Source organism: Strongylocentrotus purpuratus, unplaced genomic scaffold, assembly GCF_000002235.5.
Source record: "Strongylocentrotus purpuratus isolate Spur 01 unplaced genomic scaffold, Spur_5.0 spur5_scaffold_8, whole genome shotgun sequence".
NCBI classification, from domain to species: Eukaryota; Metazoa; Echinodermata; class Echinoidea; order Camarodonta; family Strongylocentrotidae; genus Strongylocentrotus; species Strongylocentrotus purpuratus.
Window position 1 is genome coordinate 17499725 of NW_022145614.1, and position 20193 is coordinate 17519917.

General features: G+C 40.8%; 2 protein-coding genes across 2 annotated transcripts in view; both read right to left on the minus strand.

Annotated features, from left to right (window-relative positions):
* The window catches only part of LOC590045 (NFX1-type zinc finger-containing protein 1-like), a 19598-nt gene extending 12395 nt beyond the window's left edge, over positions 1 to 7203 (minus strand). Inside the window, exon 1 of the mRNA XM_030975705.1 lies at positions 7073 to 7203. Within this exon, the coding sequence (XP_030831565.1) occupies positions 7073 to 7203 (131 nt within the window). The remainder of the gene's footprint in view (positions 1 to 7072) is intronic.
* LOC115920272 (NFX1-type zinc finger-containing protein 1-like) lies at positions 6592 to 19844 on the minus strand. The gene is made up of 4 exons (XM_030975707.1): positions 19794 to 19844; positions 19042 to 19086; positions 16524 to 17011; positions 6592 to 12238 (listed from the first exon to the last, which is right to left on the minus strand). The coding sequence occupies exons 1-4, from the start codon at positions 19842 to 19844 to the stop codon at positions 7819 to 7821; spliced, it is 5004 nt and encodes a 1667-aa protein (XP_030831567.1). The 3' UTR covers positions 6592 to 7818.
* Positions 19845 to 20193: the final 349 nt, after the last annotated feature.

Below are 20193 nucleotides of genomic sequence, written 5' to 3' on the forward strand. Positions count from 1 at the left end.
CCGGTTTGAATTTATGTTTCATTTGGCGGTTCATTACAGAGCATAAACTATACATACTTATCGACATTTTCTCGTTAGTACGCCTATTATTTATTTAGTCCGCAGTTTTTCTTTCCCTTTACAAGACTAATCAGCGGAACACTCACTGCAACACCCATCAGCAACCTGCCAATATTATCTGGCATACCACCAGCTCAGCTCAGGCGAGATGCGCAGTACACTAAGCTTGCCCAAAAGCATGACAGAGATAAATGCCTTGTTCCTAACCCTCTGCCTTTGAAGGACAGCGTCTCCCTAGAAGACACTTTGCAACACAGGCTGCTGAGCTGCGGCCTGAGAAGCCCCACTCCACCTTAGCCACTTGGATAGCAAAACACTGGTCAGACCAGTGGAATTCGTCCACTACTAACCTGAAGGAGTTCATCCCAAAGCCCTGTGCAAAACCAAGTGGCAGCGACTTCCCAAGAAAAGCCTGGGTCAACCTAAACCGTATCAGAACTGGAGTTAACCGTACGCAATATTTCCTACCTAAAATTGGAGCTGAATCATCACCAAACTGCGCCTGTGGAGAGATCCAAACTATGGATCATGTCATTGATGTTTTTCCGATCTACAAATCCCCCCACGGCGCTTCCGGACTTCGTGAGCTCAATGATGAGACAATCTGTTGGCTTAATAAGGATCTTCCTATCTAGATGATGTACTCCCTGATATTCTTTGCACGAACGAACGAAGCGTAAAAAAAGCCGTTTATTATATATTTAGTGAGTGCACGGCACACAAGAAACCCGCGTTTAATTACCAATGATTGGCATAGACCAGACAAAATTTATTAATTATTGAATATAAATTCGGTATTTGTACTTTGTTCAAAATAATATTACTTCCGAACGCTCATATTTTACTATGCATTCTGGGATGAAATTTCTATATTGCATGAAATTGACATCATATATAAACTGTGGTATAAAAGGCGAAGGCAGCTGTAGCACCCACCCCCCCCCCCCCTCCAGCGGCTTCCCATGTTCGCATCATCATATAAACTAAATACTTACACAGTTAAAAACATTTAAAACAAACATATTTTTTTGTTTAAATGGAAACCTATTTATTACTCGATATCAACAAATCATATATTCACGATATTCAGAATAAGCAATAGTAATATAATGATTGACGAAAGTCGGTACAAGAAAATAACGCTAATAGATATGATATGCCGCCTTTTGTAAAACTGACGTAGAGAATGAAATACACTTCCTAATAAAATATTTACTCACTTAAAATATTCCAGATATTACAAAAAAATGCTCTTAACTCATTACAATAAAGTTTCAGACTTTCAAAACCTAAACAACTACAAGAAATTCAAACTAATAATGTCTCATGACAAAACCGACATAAAATAAGCGAATAGCCCCACTGAAAAAGAATTAATCTGTATAAACTAAACACCCCCCCCCCCCCCGTTAAAAAAAAATAACCGAAAAAAGATATATCCGTCCTATTTCTCTAATCCAATTGGTCTTATGTATGTCAAGCGGAACGTATTTCAAGTTCAAGTCTGATCCCGTTTTTTCTTTCCTTTGCTCATTTACATTGCTTTTTTTTCCTATTAATATATTTTGACTTTGCATTATCAACTCTTTTATAAGATAGAGGTACCACCATTTAATAAATCAATATATTATTGTTTGTTTTGTTGGTGTTGTAGTTGGGGGGCTCCATTCATATGAAATATCAACTATTATTATATTATTAATCTTGCTGAAATTTAGTATTGTAAAAAGTATTGTAGAAAAGGATTAATTTATCGTCATCCCATGTTCACTGTTTCATCTCGTGTGAAGGGGTTGGGGAGGGAGAACAAACAGTGTTTCATGCTGGTTTGTATGCAACGATGTATTATATTCCTGAAAAGGCCCGTGGTCGTACGTTTATTTTCTGGGCCATTTCTGTTTATTGTAATTTGATACTTGTACTATAACATGTTTGTTAACTATATTGATAAAATATACCTTTGATTGTCATTATCGTTCGTTGAAATAATATCGAGAATGACCCTACACGCTTGGATCTTAAGGAACAAAATGGAATTCGAATTTGAATTTGAAGACACACTCACACACGAATATATAGATATGTGTGCGTGTGTGGGTTGTGTGTGTAATCAAATGTTATTGATTATAATCCAAACGAATTGGATCATCCTCATTTTTTGTTTAATATCAATGGATAACTAAAGTCAAAAGTATAATGTAACAAAGATAATCGGGTGCAAATGTCAAAATTACAATAACAGAGGAATATCAAAATTAACGTAATTCCACATGTCTTTTTGAGAATAATTTTTGTTTCCTTCATTCCATCCCATTTTTCTCTTTTCCCCCTTATTTGTAAAGCGAGAAAGAGAAAGAAAAGAAAAAAAAAGAAAAAAGACCCCACACACAATTTGACAGTAAAACACTATAGTGTTGGTCTTGTAGGCAGTCGGACTGCTGTAGCGGCATAGACGCCCTGTTTTACAAAATTATGAGATTGGTATGAATCATCTTTTTTTTGTTTTCTTTCTTTGAGCGGGAGGTGAGGATCTTCTCACATACATCAGCATGTTACTGCCGTATCAGCCTCTTTTCATAGTCATACAAAGACTACTATACGAGTGACTTCGCGAGGCATGTGTCATACAACCTCGCAGTGGCGTATCCAGACATTGATAAAAAGATGTAGGAAATTTACGTCAGTTTCCCAAATGTCCATTGTCTGAAGACAGGTTCCCAAAAGAAAAGTGAAATATATTTATGTGCACTTCTGTCCGTTGTTTTTAGACGTCCACTGACATCAAGATTGGATTGGGTTTTTATAAATGATTTCTGAGCCTCAAAACGGGGCGGCGTATCGAATCCAACACCCTCGTTTCCATGATTATAAATAATCAAATATTTGATTTTTGTATTGCTTTATACTCAAAATACTCGCAGGATTGTCTGGGGTGCAAGGTCCACCAGCTCCATATATGATGTATTTGTTATTTTGCGGATAATTCAACTTTCCTTTCCGTTCTACCATTCATCTTCAACAATAGAATGTTTCAGCACCGCGGGTCTTTGGTAATTCCTATCCAGTTCTCATGCATGTTCAATCAATATTGCGCAATGTCACCATGCAGGTGTGACGTGTCGGGATGGTCTTGCACAATCCGCTAACATTCTTCATCATGCAATATGCTGTTAATGTGGGGCACTGTCATTATTTGAGGCCAGTGGTCTTATTTGGTGGCTGGCATGCGAATAGACCACTTCGTAGTTAGCACATGGGTCAAATGACCCCAACATTTCCACAGATCTTTTACTCATGGAGAAGTCCCACTTTATGTATTTTAGAATAATCAATGCTAAAGTCATGTATGTGCTTAATGAAAAACTTTCGTTTGCCCTCTTGTATCATAGAATGTACCGTAGGTGCACACATTAATAATAGGGACTTTTAGATTGAGTGGACGAGAACACGACGAACGCCGACTGATCATGCGTGTCAACGTACTTAACTGCCCATGTTGACTACAATTAGAAATCTTTTAGATTGCACTTGACGATATACATGCATGCAGGAAGTAACACGATGAACATCACGGACAAAGAAAGTTCATCATTCTACCCTCAACAAAAGAACATCCCTTCACTGCTATTATGTAAAAAAAAAAAAAATGTGTAGAACGGGTGAATATGCATGTGACACCTGTTCTACACATTTTTACATAATAGCAGGGAAGGGATGTTCCTTTGTCTACCTGAGGAACTGTATATTTTACGCGTAAAGGCGTAAAGGCGCTACATAAATACCAAAATGTATGTATGTACTAGATTTACGAAAATCAAGGTTGACGCATTCTCGATCGCCGACTGAGACGACGTAACGCATGCGCAATGCCTTAAAATGACGTCACACGTTGCAGTCAAAGCTGTCGACGTGCAAATCTAAAAGTCCCTAATGATTATATAACATGAGCACGTATTCCTGTCGGTGGGTTTTACAATTTTATCAGAAATTACCTTTATCTGCCCATGCGCAGATAGTATTTACGAAATCGCACCCGCCCCTTTCGCTCTCTCTCTCTCTCTCTCTCTCCCTCTCTCTCTCCCTCTCTCTCTCTCTTTATTTCCTCTAAGATTCGACTGAGGAACCCCCCCCCCCCCGTAGACTTATAAAGACTACGCAAACAAATGAGTACCCGGAACCCCATACACTGATTCTTTGATTCATCACCTCTCAAGTTTTGACTGAAAGTAAACTCAATGCAAATTATATCCACGATGTTTGACAGCAGCACCCCGATTCCACATCCCCCAAAACCCAACCTACACATTAACCATTGAATCCCTTTTTTCATTAATTACTAGTTCTGCCTTTGTGTTTTTATCTTTATTGTTATACCTCTGTCATTATTTTCATTATCACACCTATCACAACTTATTTATCATAAAGATATTAATTATCATGTCAGATCAATAGCACATTGTAGATTTGTTCTGAAAGGTACAATTGGTTATCCATGATGAGAATGAGAAAAAGACTACCTCACATCGTGAATATGAGGTGATAATTGACAGAATATTTGGTAGTTGGACACACACATACTGACAAACACATTAATTGTCTCGTATGTATGATGGATACTATTATAGATGGATCAACGCCCCTGCAAATGAGGGAAACCACTGACTCGATACACAGTACAAATACCACTGTGGTAAAAGTAGAACAAAGTTCGGAGATAAGCTTCATCAGTTTATTCTGATTCTGATTCGTTACATGATTCTTTAATAACAACAAGAACAAAAAGCAAAAACGTGGGTTCTATAGTCATGTGAATGAAACTGCCAAGAAGCAATCGGAAATGATATTGATTATGCATTTCATATGACTTGATGTATGCTGTTACGTTCGAAACGATCAAAATAAAAATAAATTGGATCAATATTGTTGAAAATCACAAGCACCGCAAACGAAAAGGAGATCATTGGACTCCACACACATATGGCATAAAAGGTTGGTCCAAACGAAAAAAGGGAGATTTGTTTCGCTGTTCTGTTTCATTAACACGTGTGAGTTTAATCCTAGGTTGAATAAATCTCCGTTATAAAATTGTATACCTGTGATTCATGCAATTATAATAAACGACCGTGAGGATACAAAATCAATATTATACTATAATGTCAACCTTTCTTCCCGGATTCTGATAAAAAGAGTAATTTCTCAATATTTTAGTACTTGTCATCAGCAAATATTCTTCAATTTGGAAGTATATTCTTTCATCGGCTTTCATCTAATACACTGCTCTTCTTTTTTTTTAACCTCAACAACGTTAATAGTAGATCACCGGTATTAGATGATAGAAATTTATTCTACATGTAATGAAGAATTTCACAAACCTTTAATGAAAATCTTGATATCTATACAATCAATACGCTACACAAAATAACCTTCATGCACATCAATTTTCTATTTACATCTTGGGGGATATAATGGGTAAATCGTGATTTTTAACAATGCTTCATTTTCTTAGGAGGATTGTGGTTCATGTAATTCCAACCAAGAGACAAAATTCACATGTAAATCCTTATAATTCACCTTTCACAGACACCGTTAAGAGTAGCCTACTGTTAATTGCACAGCATCATCTCACGGTCAACTTGCCAACACTGTACAACAAAATAATGGATTTCCACTTTGCTGCGAGAACCAACGACACCATACTGCTACAGTTGACTTGACATGGCACTAGAAGGGATATTGCGGTAGGGCTTCTAGTAAAATATGGCACTAAAACAACTTTGAATCGTTTGGAAACGATCAATATTTTTTAAAAGTTCAATTTTTGTCCGATTGTGATACTCTAATCCTGCTTGATGTCTTAAAAAGACATATATCTGTCCGTGTTCTTCTATTCTATATGGTACTATTCAAGTATCAAACAGGGAAAAGGCGCGTTAAAAAAAAAACACATATCTTTCTGCGCCGGTATAGGATTGAAAAAATCCGCACCTAAAAAGTACAAATTGTGTGATAGCATGGATAGCGGAGGAATATAATTTTTTCATAAAGTCGAGTGATTTTTTAGTATTCGGAGGGCAGCAAAGCCAAGTGTTATAGAGCAAATGATCCACTTGAAATAAAAACAGAAAATATAAATAATATTTACATAGGTTATGAAACGACTAAGTATACATCACAAAGCGCATGCAATAATGATGGTTGACATGTATTTCGATGCTGTCTCTTAAACTAGCATTTCTCTGCTCAGGCCAATGTTATGCCCCTTAAGAGTAGCCATTGCTCACTTGGTCAATACCAATTGTTTCGGTTTCTTACAATTGTAATCCTTTAAATGACACATAAAATACTTGTTCTTGTTGTTGTGCATATTGTAGTCTAGTAGGTCTTGCATATCTTCCAAAAGCCCTTAAAGACCGTCAATACTACTGGGCCAGAAGGGATTAGAACACAAAGCGAGGTCACTGACAGGTGGTTATCTCATTAACTCAGCTCTTAACTAAAGAGGATCATGGGTGACCAACAGGCACCGATTGGGAAAGTTTTCTAAATAGAGGGAGCAAGTAGCTACACGTAGGACAGTGGGGCTTTAAAACAAATAATGAAAGTTAATTCCAATGAAGGATACTGAAACCGAAATATTATAAACAGATTAAAAAGACCTTGGCCAATCAGTGTACTACGAATTCGTTATCAATTTATTCCTAACGCGTTATACATCTCAATAAACTCAATAACAGCTTAAATAAATCAATTACAATCTTTCAATGCAGCACATCTGGGTAACATCAAAGTTACGAAGGTCAGTAGAATTCATAAACCGTGTTTTATATTGAATGTAAACATATTCCTGCAAAATGTCTAGCAATATTTGATGTACGAAGATTCTGATCGCATATTCAGGCATGAAACGGGACATAGACTCGTTGGTGGACTCCTCTGCGACCACCCCTTCTACCTCGACCTCTTCTTCCACGTCCTCGTCCCCTCCCCCGCTAGTGTTGCTGACCACCTATACCTCGCTGACCAGGCAGAAGTCTCTGAGCGGGCTCTCTCCTGCTCAGCCTTCTCTAAGTCGCAGTCCTCGCACGGGCCCTTCTTCAGCTGATGATTCGAAACAGGATGTCCTTTGGCACAAGTAAACCACATGGTTACGTCGAAGGAAAGACGCGGAGGGCGTTTAAAAGTCAGTAGGCCACTGCCAGTATGGCTGATCCCATTAGCACTGCTAATTCCTTTGAGGATGACATGCTAATGTCATATTCCTATCCCGGCCTATATGGAGAAGTCTGGTTACTTCTTTTGATTCTGTTGCTCCTCCCCTCAGTACTTCGGCCAAATCAAACATGAGCGTCACTCGATTCATCTCAATCCAGAGGTCTTTCGCGCGCTGATTTACGAGTGCATTCAGTGAAAACATGCTTTGTCTGTGCAGTTCCTCTGTTGATGCCTGGAGTAGTTCATGAAGTTTGTCCAAAAGAATTATAAGTTCTCCCAATGCCCCAAAGTAAAACAGCGTTGATTAAATCTCTGTTGTTGATTATAGTGGCAAAAGCCGAATGGTTTCCCTTGCCAACATGACGGATGAGTTGACTCTAATCAGGAGGTGCTCGTTCTCAATTCTATTGCGAGCATATTGTAGCTTTTCCACGATTCGCGGCTTATTCGCTTAAGATTCTGTCAAGAGATTATTGTAGCGATGAATCGACTGGATTGGTTTTTGCATCCTGGGCAAGTTTTTACCTTGAAAAAGATTTTTTTTTTTTACAGGAAATACATGGTGCACCATGGCAGGGCGCATTCGTGGCCGCACACCAGTTTTGTCTGACAAGTCTCAATGCAGGGGTGATGGAAACGACCTTGTGAGCATTTTCCACAGATCCATTTGCACTTGTGCCCACATATCAAGATCTTCTCACAAGCAATGTAGCATGCGTCGCTTTCATCGCAGCATTTAACGATTACCTCATGACCACATGGCCAGTCATTTCTTGAGATCATCTCTGTGCAGTTCTCAGTGCAATCCACCCCGCACCATTCCTTGCAAATGTGGCCACATGGAAGCTGCTTACTGCACCTTGCTTTGCATACTACTGTTTCTACTTCGATCGAACAAATTATCTTCATTCTGTGACCGCAAGGCAAGGTTTTCTCTACAAGTTCGGAACATTTACTTTTGTGACAGCACTTTTCTATTACTTCGTGTCCACATGAACGATTTTTTATTGTAATAGTGTTGCACAGAAGATTGACAATACTTGTGGAACAAAGAAGAGTATGTGTATGTCCACATGGCAGGGTTTTCTCAACGTTTTCCTTGCATCTGATGTTCTTTGGATCTCTATGGCACGCTGCTTGGCAGGTATGGTTACATCCCAGAACTTTCGAGACTATCTCATCACATCGTCCACTTCCGTTACATTTCTCCGTCTTTCTGTGGCCGCACTGCAGTTCCTTGTTGATGATGACCTCGCACTTTTTTTCAAGTCCCGCCGTTGACATGTGGCAAGGAACAGATTGGAAATGTGAGCAACTTAAAGTTTTTTCTATCTTTTCCTCGCACATGATGGACTGAATGTCGGTCTTACACTCCGTTTTACAGACATGACGGCAGGGCAGAATCTTTTCCACAATGACTGAACAAAAGGGGCAAGGATCTGAGCAGAGCATTGGACATTTGTGGTTTCTCTCACAGATAACCTTGGAGCAAGGATCCTTGCACTTGTAGATGAGATGCTTTAGATCCGTTGGGTGACACTTTAATCGACAAGCGTGTCCACAGTCAAGCATGGTATCACAGTCTCTACTACATCCTCCTAATGGTACCTTCTTGAAGTCATCGTCAGTTTTCACCGCTGTCCCCTCTTCTGGATGATTGGTGCATTGCAGCGTAAGGGAATCTCCGATAGATCGCATTGCTTCTAGATCTTTTACTATGCCCTTCCATAGCTCACTCTTTTCTGCAAAGAGGGTGAAGTTTCCAACGCAGTAGAGCCCTATCTTCGCTCTTGACAAGGAGACACAGACTCGGTTCGAAATCCCCAAGAATCCAATTTGACCATGACTGTTGCTCCTCACATAGGACAGAATAATGATATCATTCTCTTCTCCTTGGTAGTTGTCTATTGAATTAACGTTGACTCCCTCAAACTGGCTACGATCCATCATCTGCTTGATTTTCAGTAGCTGACCTGTATAAGCTGTGAGGATTGTAACCTTATCAGGTTCATACCCCTGCTGCAGGAAGTAGTAACACAACGCTACTACGAGTCTGGCCTCATGGAGATTGTAGTGGCTCTGAGTATCTTCCATGTCATCTTCTGGTTCCGCGTGATCTAGAAAGAAGATATCGTTTTTAACTGCTTTCACACTTTCGTATCGCTTCACCGTGTCATGATCATGAAGGCTGTCGTAGAAGTTCCTTCTCATCAGATCCGACAGCTCGATACGCATCCGATATTGCAGCTTAAGTTTTGAGTAAGGAAATTCATTTTTGATTAGTCTTTCAAACAATGAAACGTCCAGATGATACTTCTTGGCCAGGTAGTACACGTTCGGTTTCGGTCGAAGTTGTTGATGATCACCGATGAGAATGAGCTGTTGACATGATGCATTTAATGCCGTGATGATGTGTGCCTCCAGGACCTCAGCTGCTTCCTCTACTACTACGATCTTTGGGCGGACTCTATGCAAAACCTTCTGGTGATTGGCTGCTCCAGTTGTAGTCATACCGATTATAGTTGCCTGTCGAAGGACTTGGTATTTCTGTACGTGTTTTGCTTCATCTAACTGACCACAAAGTTGCTTGAATTTAAGCACATTTGCTGGAAGTTTCCCTTTCAACTGTTGCAGATAGTTGTGCAACCAAACATGGTAAAGTGCCCATCGATCATTTGGACGCATACTCCAGACATCCATTAATTGAAGAGCACGTGGATCGATGACATCTTTGCCAGACATCTTCCTTTGGACGAACCTCCGCAAGTTACCGTCCTCTGCTTTGTTCAGATCATCTAAGTTAAGGCCAAGGAAAGGGTAGCCTTCGTTTTCCTCTTCATCAGAACCTTCCTCACCATATTCGTCATCAAACATTCTGTCAGACTCGATGGCACTTCGTTCATATTCTACCTCGACTGTTGCTCTGTTTGCCACAGGATAATGCTTTGTGATTTTTCCACTCTCTTCTTCTTGCTGATTATTTCTCTGTTCTAGTGTATCCTGTTTTGCTTTCTGGTTCCAATCCCTGTCATATTGACATTCACAGAGAAGCCACTCTACGAGCCAGGAGTTTAACTGTTTCAAATGGGAAAAACGCAGGAGGCTGTTGTAATGCTGCCGTGACATGAAAGGGTCTAGTTCGTACTCGCTGATGATCCCATTTCTTGTACCCTCTATCCTGGCTTGCGTTCTCTCCACACGCCTTTTTGCGGCGCCAACTTCTTTCTTGACATGACGAATCCTTCGTTGAACGTACTCTTCATCGTGTATTCCCCACCGACCAACCATCCGATTAAGGTTGAAGGACTGCAACTTCTCACTCTTGCTACGGCTTCCAACTCGTACGATGCCAGTGGGATGGAATGTTAAGATCCCCTCCAGAAACTGATCTAGCGCATGATTTGTGTAGCACACGAGTAAGATAGGGCTTGGGTTTTCTTTACTTGACCAGACTTCTCTGTTAAGGAGAAGAGTCTCTATGATCTTCAGACCTATGTGCGTCTTGCCGGTACCTGGTGGACCCTGTATGACAGAGAGTTCTTTGGTGAGAGCTGTCTTGGCAGCTTCATATTGTGATTGGTCGAGCTGTACATCGTCGATATCGGGCCAAGCACCATCGTCAAGCACGTCAATTGTTGGAGAGCATCCTTCTATGTCTTTCAGCAAAGGTGAGATATCGATACTACATGAATTGATGAACATTTCACCGTCTTCAGTTACCGTCCGATCTTGGAGATACCTGGGTGGCTTTACATCATGACACATGCTCAAAGTGTATTGGGAAAACGGCAAGCATGGACCAGACATTCGCTGGAGACCCAGGAGAACTGGGCGATAAGCTTCAAAGAAGACAGATGACTCTGCAATCACAAAACTTTTATTCAGTAGACATGATTCATCTTCATCTTCTCGGTCGACCAATGCTATGGCTACCATTCCCTTTTCTAGATCTTCTACGTCCCGATTGGCCACTGTAGCAAATATGAAAGACTTGAAATCATCCGTTGATAGGATGAGCAATGATCCGTACATGAGTCGTTTTGTCGAATGCCATCGGACATGGGGTAACTTCCTGAAAGCCATGTAATGTGAAATTCCGGAGAAATCAAGGACAGATTTTATGTAGTGAGCTTCCTCGTAGATTCGGACATCCTGAAGTTTGGCCCGTCTGTCAGGGTTCGCCTTCTTGAAAGTTAGGTACTCTGATATCCCATTGCGAAGAGGAAAGATGAAGTCTTCCTTCAGGAGTCTGAACTGAACATCCAGGTAGTGATCTGCATCGGCATATACACCCCTAGTCAGATGAGGGCGGAGAAACGGCTGATATCCGGGTTGCAATTCCTTGACAGTGGGAAGAATGTCTTGCTGGCGGAAGTCGTCAGGGGGTGGGTTCTTAGAAATGCGGTCCATCTGTCTTTTTGTATCCCTTTCTTTTTCAATGTCCTCAATGTGATTACTCACAGACTTAATTGACTTCATGATGTCATCACGTTTGTCGTCTTTATCCATGTCTGATACAGCATCGGACATGAGAGTAACAGCAACTTTGAGATCTGAAGCACGGCTTGGTAAACTTTGCATGGCTGAGAGGAAGACAATGGTGACATTCTTCAAAAGGTTTAACCGCCTTTCGTCGATTTTCTCTTCTGGACGCCTGACTTTGGTCAAAAACGTGAGTAAATGCTGACGACAGAGTTTGGAATCCATGGTCATTGTCAGCAGCATGATCACTGTTTGTTCTGCACCTAGAGCTCCGCACATAAATGCTAGAGCATCCCAAAAGAGATGTTGTCGTACCTCATCCATCGAGTCTTCATTGAGACCGGCTTGAAGGTTTCCTTTCAGGGACCCAAGTTCTGTAGCGGCCTCAGAAGGGTCTTTCTCAAGTATTTCGATGAGCAGTCTGGAACTTAGTGGTCCGAAGTTACCTTGGTTCTTACGGTATCTTCCTTGGGTCTGTCCATATCTGAAATGGTAGAATTGAAATGAGGTGCACCCGATACCAATACAGTCACAGTAAAAAATGATACAGTAATAACTAAGCCATATTATTAATCTGAAAAACAGATTACAAAGGTGCAACAGTAATGTACTGTAACTATTTGTCAGCTGTGTTATAGCTAAGTCACAGTGTTTTACTGTGCGTAATTTGTCGTAATTTTGCGCATTGGCAGGACAATGGTCTGTCACAGTGGCGGATCCAGGAATTTTTTACCGGGGGGGGGGGCACAAAATTGCATGGGGTGAAATCAGTAGCGTACACATGATTTTTTTCAAGGGGGGGGGGTAACAATTTTAAATCGGGGAGAAAATTTCGCAACTACTCAGCCAGCCGCAGAATAAGTGGTGGGGGGGGGGGGAGACATTTATATTTATTTTTTGGGGCCCCAAAAAAATTGCAGGGGGGGAGGGGGGGTAAGAGCACATTTTTTTTTTTTTTTTTTTTTGGCCGGGGGACGTGCCCCCTAGATCCGCCCCTGTGTTAGTTTTCTCTAAACCAGACTACATTTTGTCTTTATTTTTACAAATCTCGTTTTCTGTTTCTTTTTAATTCCCTAACCCTATGCCCCTATCTCTTTGTATCCCTTCTCCATTACTACTCACAATAGATGCTATCCCCTCCCCGTCTCCAATCTTTGACCGTAGTCCATTCCCCTCTCCCATCCTTTTCTCTACCTGTCCTATCGCAGCTTCGTCTGCCTCTACTTCGTTCCTCCCTCCACCCAATTCTCCCAAACATTTCCATTCCCCTCTCCCTCTCACATTCCCTCTCACATTCCCTCTCACAGCTCCCCACATCTCTCTTTCTCTACCATCCGTTTTCTGATTCCCTGCATTTTCCTTTCCTCCATTCCCTCCTTTCTTCCCTACTCCCCCTCTCCACACCCCTATCTACTCTCCTTTTTGTCCCTCCCTTCCCCCTCTTCCCTCCCTCTCCCTCCCTTTCCCTCTTCTCTGCATTCCTTATCCCCGCTCCCTGCCACCCCTCTCCTAACTCATTAATTCTGTATTTCCTCCGACATTGTCTCCACATTTCCTTCACTAGAACTCCTCCTTTCTCCCCTTCTCCACTTTCTTTCTACTCCACCCGTCTCTACTTCCCCTTCCTTCCCTCCTTGCCCCTTGTCCCCTCCCTTTACCCTCGATTGTCCTCCCTGTATTCTACTCTCTCCTCCTCGCATCTCCCCCTATGTCTTTCCCATCACGTCTCTCTCTCTCTCTCTCCATCACCTCTCTCTCTCTCCCTTCTTAATAACAATAATAATAATAATAATATTAATAATATATGAGACAAGCAGGACCCGCGAAAATCCACGGGATTCTAGGGGGATATAAATAGATATATAAATTGAAACCATCAAGAACTTCATTTGCCATTCTGAGGACACCATAAGTTCCCAATCTAGCTTTCGTTGGTATTCACATTGATTTCTCACGATTTCAAGGGTAAATCATGATTAGAACAGGACCCACGGAAAATCCGCGGGATTCTAGGGGGGGGGGGGGGTTGAAATAGATATAGAGACTTTCTAAATTAAAATCATCAGCAATAACTGTATTTGCAAATTAGAGCAAACCATAAGTTCCACACCCAACTTTATTTGCCATTTAAAGGACACCATAAGTTCCCGATCCAACTCTAGTTATTCTTTAAGCCCCGTATTAATGACAACAATTGTTGCTTCGGCGTAGTCCCTGGGTAAGTTATGAATAGGCAGGCATACGATGGCAAATTACTGTGCATATAGGCACCACGTACCTACAGCGTATGCAATTGGCGTACCTAAGCATACGATTGCGTATAACAGGCGTAGGTTTGCGTACGTTTACGTAGGCCTGCTGTACAGGTTTGCTTACGGTTGCTCACTGTGTGCACAATTAAAGCTTTTACTGCTTCGTCGATCTGGCGTAGGGTAGCGTACTGTTGCGTAGGCATGGCGTACAGTAGAGTTGCGTAAAAAAGGCATACTTTCTGCGTCAAGTGTTTACGCCGAAAGTACGCGAAAAAATTAAGCATGTTTAATTTTTTGCGTCCATCTCGCGTACCCCTTTGCGTCCCTCAGCATATAGTAACGTAGGCCAGCGTAGGGCAGTGTACGCTCAGCGTAGTCGGTACGCAACACTACGCAACTCTACGTATGGACCCCATGCCATTTAGTAACCTGCCAGTGTCTATGCTGGCTGGAAAAAGAAGTGGATTTCAGCTGCAATCATATTAATATGTTGGTAGACCTCCAACCAGACATTTCCCCCTCAGAGTGTAAATTGATGAAAATGTCTGGAAGAAATTGAGTTATAACAGATCCCTAACTGTTTCACACCATAACTCTGAATGGAAAATATATTTGAGTCTATACGTGCTGTAATTTAGAATAATACTTTGAAAAAATCTTCCATCTAATTGACACAAAGCATTCTATTCATGCAATTGATTTTAACAAGAAATCAATCTTCTTCGTCGTTTTACCCTAGAAGGACCCGTTGTCTTTATACAAAAATTAATCGCTATTTACGATCAAATAAAGATGTTTCAAGCCAATTTGAGAGGAAGTCTTTTTATTTTCCATCAAACTAAGCGAGAAGCAAACTCAAAAATATCTTTCATTTGAGAATTACGACACACAAAATGTGGGGTCCGTCTTGCCAGGCGTGTAGCTCCCCCTCCCCCCCCCCCCCAAAAAAAAAGCACAAGAAGAAAAAAAAAAGAGATGGAAAAAGTGGGGAAAGAGATAATTTTTATGAGTTTAAGGAGAAAGGAAAACATGAAAGAGAATTAAACAACGATAGAAGAGAGGTGCATACATTCGAGATAATTTTGCAAGTACTACTGGTGAAGTACCAGACCCCCGTCGTTGTGCTTTGTGCAGCAATGAAGCGTATACAACGTCTCGCGACGTGACAGATCACTTTTCTCTAACTTCTTACCAATTAGAAGGCCTCGTTTTTTTTCTCCATGAAGTACCGGTGGACATTAATGCGCCAAATGTGGTTCTCAAATTGCAAAAGATCTCAGTGGCGCATCTACGGGGGGATTTAGGGGGTTTACCCCCCCCCCCTCCCCCCCCCTCCCCCCCCCCCTTGGGGCTGCTAAGTGAAAATGTGATGTTCATAGAAAACGCCATCATGTGTCCAGACCCACACAGTATCCGCATTGTCATTGGGTCATACCCCACCTAAACTCTTACTTGATTTAAAAGACGTTATCACGCACTGCTTTTTATGGTCTCCATTGTGTTAGTATACAGATGCCAAGAAAAACATCACTTTACGGGGGTTCAAAATAGCAAAAAAATATTGCCTCGTCGCTACGCGGCTCGTGGATGAAGCTCGGCATCGTCATTGGGTCAGCCCCCCCCCAACCTTAATTGATTAAAAAGACGTTATCATGCAATGCTTTTTATGGTCTCCATTTAGTTGATGCCAGGAAAACATCAATTACGGAGGTTCAAAATAGCAACAACAATAAAATCGCCTCGCCGCTTCTCTGTATCGTCATTGGGTCAAATCCCCCCCCCCCCCCTCCTTAGCAAAAAGCTAATTCCGCCCCTGGATCCCTACTCTTTGAGGGGGAAGAAGAAAGCAATTTTACGTCATAATTATTACTCCAGGAACTGCCTGAAAATGCGCCTAATATGGTTCTAAAATTGCAAATGCTTCCTACTCACGGAGGGGGTTCCGCACCAGAATTCCACGGTGTGACGACGAAATATACAGTAGCGAAGTAGCGCGGGCGCGCGCGACGGATGACATTTTGTTCATTAGATTACTGTGGCCTACTAATAACCTAGATGACAAATAGAAACAGTATGATACTCATGGGATCTTATAACCTGGATGATAAGAATATTATCTGGTACAGAAACTACTGGGCACTTTTAAGTAATTTTCTACATTAGGTTAGCGTGTCGATATTTAGAATCAGGTGTGAAGTGAATCTATTTATATTGATTCATATTCATGTCATAAAAATCTTTTATTCAATTTTACCTATTCCCTTTCATAAATTTAAAGACTGATACAAACCTATTTTTAACTCAACGTTATACAAATGTGTCGCCATTTAAAAATATATATATTGACTTATTTAGCTGTTACAGATATATTCATATTTCAACGCATTATCATGCCTAAGAGAATAGCGGTTCAAATAGGCCTATGGAAAGAAAACATGCAAAGCAGTCTTTATTGAAGAAAGGTAGTGTATCCCTTTTCAGCAACGGTACTCACTCCTTCACGATTTTGTACTATACCTATTGTTTTCCTGTGTCCGATAGTCCTCTCTTCTAGATCTAGCTGCGTTCTGATCCACGTGGTCCCCTCTTTGGCAGCGGCCTCTAGCCCGAGCGCCTCGCTGTCCGTCGTGTTGCCTGTTGTAGCGCTGGCGGAATGGGCCTCCTCTGGTACCGTCTCTCTCGTCTCTAACTTCCCTTTCAGCTCCCCTATCTCCATCATTCCCCCCTTTTCTCTCAACTTCTGTGTCACTTCCTCGTCTTTGGAGGTTTTCTCCCCTAAATCTTTTAGCCATCATGGGGTCTCCTCTATCATGACTTCCTTCCCTCTTCTGTCTTCTCCATATAACGTTGTCTCGACACGTTGCAGCTCCTCTTCCTTGTCCTCTGGTCCCATCCCTTCGAAATTCTCTACGTCTACCCCTCCCAAGGTCATCTCCCGAGTAAGGACGAGACGCAAAACGGCCTCCGTTGTCATCACCATCATCACCCCACATCTTTGTCAACTTCTAGATATCTGGAGTATACAGAGAAACATATGATTCTATAAGAACATATGGATTAGGTTTTATAACATATTTGATTTTATTTGAATTGAATTAATCTTACTACTGGCTTATATATTAATTCAAACAAACATACCCATGCCCATTATTATGACATTGATACTACTTGTTTGGGCGTCCTCTGCGGAGATGGCATGATATGTGTTAAAGAGTGAGTGGAGCCGCTCTTTAAAAATTGACTAAAATTGGCCTAAAAAACTTCTTTTGATTTCAAGTTGACACTATATTATTTATAGTATAGTATACAAGTATATACAAACCATCATGTGTGGATTTTTAGAGACATAGACAATCCAATTCGGAAGACATTCCAGAAATTGATCCATCAAGTGGAGCATATAGCCACTTCCTACATGAAACTCATGAGTTACGTTCAATCATGTCAGATAACATTGAATCTATGTTACTTGACATGCTTAGTACAGTTGCAGTGCTTGATGCTATGTGCAAGAAAGTATACATCTTTACTGAGAAAATTATAAAAATTGAATCAAAGCTCGAATGTCTGGATACAAAGCATTCGGATCCTGAGAATGGAACTGGTTTTCTAGAAACAGACATCAGTCAGAGGTTGAGAATGTAAGAGCAACTAAAGCAGATTATTGATATGTAAATGAGCTGAGAAAGAACACCGCCGATCTAGTAAATAGAACTAAGCAAAACAAAGTCATCATTCACGGCATACCAGCAGGATTAGAAGATTCCGTAACCAAAGATCGCGCACAATAAATGAGTCCATGGTTTTTTGACCAGAACCATCCACGTAGAGCGCTTCGCTTCACTGATCCCGAGTCAATACTAAAGGGGCTTTCACACCGGGCCTTGCGTAGAGTTGCGTAGTGTTGAGTACCGACTACGCCGATCGTATGCAACCCTACGCCGATCCTACGCAACCATACGCCGGCCTACGTAACTGTACGCGGAAGGACGCAAATGGGTACGCGAGCTGGACGTAAACAAATTAACATGTTTAATTTTTTTTCGCGTACCTTCGGCGTTGACACTATACGCAGAAAGTACGCAGAAAGTACGCAAGTCTACGCAACGCTACGCTACTGTACGCCATCCCTACGCAACACTACGCTACTGTACGCCGTCCCTACGCAACACAACGCTACTGTACGCCATTCCTACGCAACACTACGCTACCCTACGCCAGTCCGACCACAGCACACAAGACGATGCTGATGGTGAATGTTTATATGGGTTTATATGAACTGTGAATCATAAGAAATTTTTAATCGGTGTTTCAGGGTGATGAAATACTGTTATTGTTGCTGTGATTTTTAATGTATGATAACATGCATCTTGTGATTATGTTCATGTATAATAACATGTCAAAGTCCTGTTAAATTACACACTTTAATTTTCAGAGTGTCAGCAGGAGTTTATTGTTAATTTTTAGACTGTTTTTATCATTATGGTAATCATTACTTCGTGATTCAGAAGAACTAATGTAATTTGTGTTGGTTATTTCCATTTAAACTTCACGGTTTAAATTTCACAGTGTTATAGCAGGAGTTTATAAGTCAGATTTTTTTCCCGACAGTCATTATTACTGAAATTATAACTTAATTCACGATCAAGTTATCTGGTAATTATGTTCATGTCTAATAACATGTAAACGTCTTTTAAATGTCACAATTGTCTAACTGATTTTATTAAAGCATTCATTACCTCATGATAAAATTATCGTTGCGTAACAATATGCAAAAGTTTTTGTAAATCCAGAGTGTCAGCAGGAATGTGCTTGATACACTTCTTGTTATACAAAACTGTACATTAGTGAATTAAAGTTGTAGTATTTACAAGAATATCAGTCATGTTAATTTCTTCCACATCTAGGTGAAATTTTATTTGATCGATTTCTTTTTCTGTTTACAAATAATCTCGCCCTTTTAGTAATTTGGTTTTGAAATCAGCATCAATGTTTTGTAATACTTGAATGTTTAATATTTTTGTTTACATGTGTGCGTTCTCACATTTATTTTTTTCATCAAGAAAAGGTGTTTCTTTGACTTTATTTTGTATTCTTAATATCAAAAGGTATTTCTGACTGACATGTTTTGCTTTGTTATGGTTTATTCAATTTGTGATTTTTATATCTCAAGGGGGGAGATAAGATTCACAAACGGATGCCTCACGCGAAATGTTATTATGTTTTGTGGAAATCTGTATGTATTTGTGTGGGTTCATTTGCTCGTGTGTACGTTTGTGGAACTGTTATTATGTTTGTAATATAATTTTGTTTGACTGTGGGGACTACACCGAAGCATCATTATATTCATGAATACGCAGCCTAACTTCGGCGTAGTCGGTACGCAACACTACGCAACTATACGCAGATCCGATGTGAAAGGGGCTTAATGCCCGCGTCACACTGTACCGAAGTTGACATAAGATGGACACACGATGAAGGAACATTCCAAATTCGGCTCTGATCGTAAACACATCGGGCCAAATCGGGCCATTCGTGAGGGCATCAGAGGCAATCGTATCACTGCCTGTCGATTTTTCAGGCTCCGGCAGCAGCTTCGTGAGCGGTGGCAAAATCTTTGGCGTGCCAATATTCGTGTTGTATTCGTGAGTCCGTGTTGCCCTTCGTAGGGTCATCGTGAGGGCATCTTGTCAAATCGTGTCATCTTCGTAATTACTTCGTGTGATCATCGGTGTCATCGGGCACTTATCGCCTCACGAAGACAATACGAAGGAAACAAGAACCTGCCCGAATGTCTTCGGAAGGCAACACGACTACGTGAAACCCTCGCATTGCCATCTTGAAGCCATCGTATTATAGTACGATGACATCCAGATGGGACAACGGTGTCGCCGAAGACACCGAATTTAAGTAGCTCAAGCGTTTCCCATGTGTCATGGTAACGTGGACATATGTTGCAATAAGCTATAATTCTCGTATCTATACTGATTTGTTTTTCAGATTCAATATAGCATGTTATGCAATGTTTTATATTACATTATGTGTTTTTAATTTTGCTTGTAAACTTTTGTTATTCGGCTAAACGTCGCGATGAAAGCTTTATTTGAAATAAACCATTTTGAATGAATGAATAAATGAATATAAAAAGCCAGCCTCATAGCCAGAGGCTTTTTCAAGTACCCCAAAA